The sequence below is a fragment of the Azolla caroliniana genome, unplaced genomic scaffold (assembly GCF_043228905.1).
Source record: "Azolla caroliniana isolate FFs.n. ecotype wild unplaced genomic scaffold, voAzoCaro1.0.p SCAF_22, whole genome shotgun sequence".
NCBI lineage: Eukaryota > Viridiplantae > Streptophyta > Polypodiopsida > Salviniales > Salviniaceae > Azolla > Azolla caroliniana.
In genome coordinates, this window is record NW_028230457.1 from 4,786,687 (window position 1) to 4,790,426 (window position 3,740).

The 3,740-nt window shown below is 41.7% G+C and overlaps 1 protein-coding gene across 1 annotated transcript; it reads right to left on the reverse strand.

The window, feature by feature from the left end:
- Nucleotides 1–851: 851 nt before the first annotated feature.
- On the reverse strand, nt 852–1,508 carry LOC147849860 (uncharacterized). Its single transcript, XM_087337266.1, has one exon. The coding sequence runs from the start codon at nt 1,506–1,508 to the stop codon at nt 852–854; it is 657 nt and encodes a 218-aa protein (XP_087193392.1).
- Between the last annotated feature and the right edge of the window lie 2,232 nt (nt 1,509–3,740).

The window sequence follows — 3,740 nt, forward strand, 5'->3', positions numbered from 1 at the left end:
CACACATACACACATAGAGATGCAGAGAGAGAGAGAGAGAGACGTTAGTTGGAGAGGGAGAGCAAGGGAGGGAAACGTGACTTCTTCTCAAGGGAGGGTCATCCTTTCGATAGGGTAACAATGGGTTGGATGCGAATACGAAAGATTATTTATAAATGAATGGGGGAAGAGAGGTGGAGGAAAGAAGAGAGTGGAGTATAGAAGGAGTTTCTTTGTTGATGATGCCTCTCGATGTTGTTGATCCTTCTTCTTCCATTTTCCAATTGAGTAGAGCTTCCGCGTTCCTTCTCCCTCCTCCCCTTCTTCACTAGAATAGGCTCTTATTTATAGGTTTAGGATTGCTTGCCTTTTTCCCCTAAAAAAAAGCTTGTCTATATGAGTCGATTTTTCTTTTCCTCACTATTTCTGTTTTCTAGCCCCAAATTTCACATGCAAGATATTCTTAGTTAGATTTCTTATGCATCTTTTCGTTTCTAATTTGGACATCTGACGAGGAAATTATGAGCTTTTTTCTCTACTATGCTCCTCATATCCACGCGTGCTTCTTTTTTTCTCTCCATCTTTTTCTCTACTTTTGTTTACTTTTGAAAACTGCCTCTAACTTAATATTCATCATTATTTATTGTAAGGTTCAATCCTTTGACCATTTATTTATAAGGAATTATATTTGTAAAATGAAAAAGTATTTTTTCTACCAATAAAGTTGACTTCACAATACTAGTTTATTTGAACTACTATTTTACTTCTTTTCGAGGGTGGTTTCACACTATGTGTTAGAAACATCACGACATCCACCCCCACCAAACCTGCACATCCTCCGGTATGTGCCAATGATTGTTAGCTGCTATTGCTTATTCTTTTTGAACCTCGACGTCTAGAGGTTCGATTTGAGGACTTGTGGTCTCTGTTCTCTTAATGATATTGATTCTCTTCCCTGCAATCGGCAAAGCAAGTCGAGTTCCATCTAACTCCGCTAGAAAATAGGTTGCATTGTTTTCAATTTCCTTAACAACATATGGGCCAAACCATCGTTTCACGAACTTTTTAGTAGTGTTATGCTGATTATCAAGGCTGCTATCATAGACAAGTACCCAATCTCCTTCTTCAATTTTTCTTAGACGAAGACAATGCTTTTTATTAAAATTCTCCTTGTTCCTCAATCGAGCCTCACATAACCGTTCTATTGCTAACTCGACATCTTTGGGTCTCCGTCCTATTTGTTGGATCCTTGTAGCTAGCAAGTCTTCTCGACTCATCTCCTCTTGCCATGGCAAAGTCGTCCATGAGGTAACACTTTGCTCGATAGGCATTATTGGTTTTTGCCCTAATATGAGCTCAGTCGGCATATAACTTGTAGTCGTGCAATGTGTAGTTCTATCGGCCCACAATGCATATGGTAATAATCGTGGCCAGTCCCCCATCTTCCCATCACAAGCCTTTGCTAGAGCTTTTAGAATCAAGCTATGTCCCCGCTCCACCTTTCCATTTGCCTCCGGGTTGTATGCCATAGTAAGTGATAATTTGACGCCTATCCTTGAGAAAAACTCTTTAGCTTCATTTCATCTAATTCTCCTCTAACGGCTACTATTTTGTAGACACATCCGTATCGACAAATAACATCTTCAAGGAGAAACTTGCAAACTGCCAAAGTTGTTTTATTCCTTAGTGCTCGACCTTCTACTTGGTTAGTGAGATCCTCTCTTGATAGCACGAGGTATCTCATTTGCCACAATCCCATTGGCATAACCACCATGTCTACCAACCACTTATAGTGCATTGATAATGGATATGTTGGATGAAGTTCATCCCTATGTTGAACATTCGAGTATAATTGGCATTGCGCACATGTTTCAACATAGCTTGCTACATCTTTGTAAACACCCGGCCACCAATACTTCTCCTTGAGCTTTGCAAAAGTAGCCCATATACCTCAATGACCTGCCCACGCACTATCATGAAATTCAGCAATTAATGTTTGTTGATCTTGTTTCTTGCACACCACTCAAAGTGGAGTTCCATTCTTCCTCTTTGGAAACTTCCATAGATGTCCTTCTTTGAGGAAGAACTTGTAGGCCTTCTTCCTAATTCGGTAGAAGTCTTCCTTTAACCATGATTCATCCTTTGTAAGAGAGCTTAAGTACTTGCCAATTTCGATGAATCACCCTCATAATCTTCTACTTTAAACACCTCTAGCACTCGAGCACAAGAAACCGTAAAGAAGTTTAGGCCAACATCCTCTTCATCGGAGATCGGATCTTCTTCACCCTCGTACCTTGCCCTTGACAACATATCGGCCACCACATTATGTTTCCTAGTTATATGTTGAATCTCAGGGTTGAGCGACATGATATAGGCAATCCATCGTAGCATAACAATATCCAGCGTAGCACAACCGGATATCCTCTGGAGAATAGGTAGACAATCAATTTCAATTATGACTTCATTCCGATAATGTAATCGTGATCGGTTTTAACCACGGATGCTATCCCCCATAGCTCTCTCTTTACTTGGGCGTACTTTCTTTGTCTTTTGGTCAACACCTTTGCACCAAATCGGATTGCATACCGATTTTTTTCTTTGTCTTCTTGGTTAATCACCCATCCAATTCCGGTTGGGCTCGTATCCACTGTCACATATATCAGGGTACCTTCGGTGTTGTTGGCTTTGCGCAATGTTGGAGCTTCCAATAATAGTTTCTTCAACTTTTGAACCGCATAGGTATGCTCGTCTTCCCATTCAAACTTCTTCCTTTTCTTTAGTAGTCCATACAATGGTTCAGCGACATGGGCATAGTGTGGAATCCATATGTGGTAGAACGCACATGCTCCCAAGAATCTTCTCACCTCTGTTAGGGACGCACACTCCTCTTTCATCTCTTGGATAGCATTCACCTTGGATGGAGATGGCTTCCAGCCATAAGATCCACATAAGTGTCCTACTACCAATATTTCTAGTTGACCGAATGCGGACTTCTCTCCTGAAAACGTGAGATTTGCATCCTCAAGCTTTTGCAACACCTTCTCGCTATCCTTTATATGATCGATGACGAATCTTCGGCAACCATCTTCATCTTTTGATTCATCTTTTTCTTCCACCCAGCATCCTTTGATCAGAATTTCATTTAAGAAAGGCATTGTGATATCAGGAATACAATCCTTTAACAATTTGTTCATGGCATTCACCATGCGGGCTACGGAGTTTGTCACACCTTGGGGTAAGGTGCACATCCTTACCAACCCGATCGGTGTCCTCATTGTTGTAATGTCTCTACTATCAACTGCCAATTGAAATTGATCATAGCCCGAGTAGAGATCACCAATGGAATAGATCGATCTTCCTGCGAAGGCTTCGGCAAATTCATCCACGCTTGGACCAATTCCGACATTTCAGATCGTCACCTTGTTGACGGGTTGGAGATCTTGAATAAAGCGTAAGGACCCGTTCTTCTTCGGCACCGTAAACCATCTATTGGAGCAGGGAGCATTGCACGGCTCAATAATTCCCATCCTATCCTTTTCCTTTAGAAGCTCAATCAACTTTGGAATGTGAGCTCTTGGAACCGGTATCGTCTTGAGGTTCCAAGGTACATGCGGCACCATAAATATCACCATCGGCTCTATCATCTTCGGATCGGCATATCCAATTTCTTGTGGAGAGAAGGCGAAGGCTTTCCCATGTCTCTCAAGCATCATCCGAAACCTTTCTTCTTCTTCGGGGAGAAGGGAGCCATCCTTCCCGAC

Excerpts from the sequence above, each read along its gene's own strand:
- LOC147849860 (XM_087337266.1), bottom strand. The coding sequence starts at position 1,508 with ATGGCATACAACCCGGAGGCAAATGGAAAGGTGGAGCGGGGACATAGC.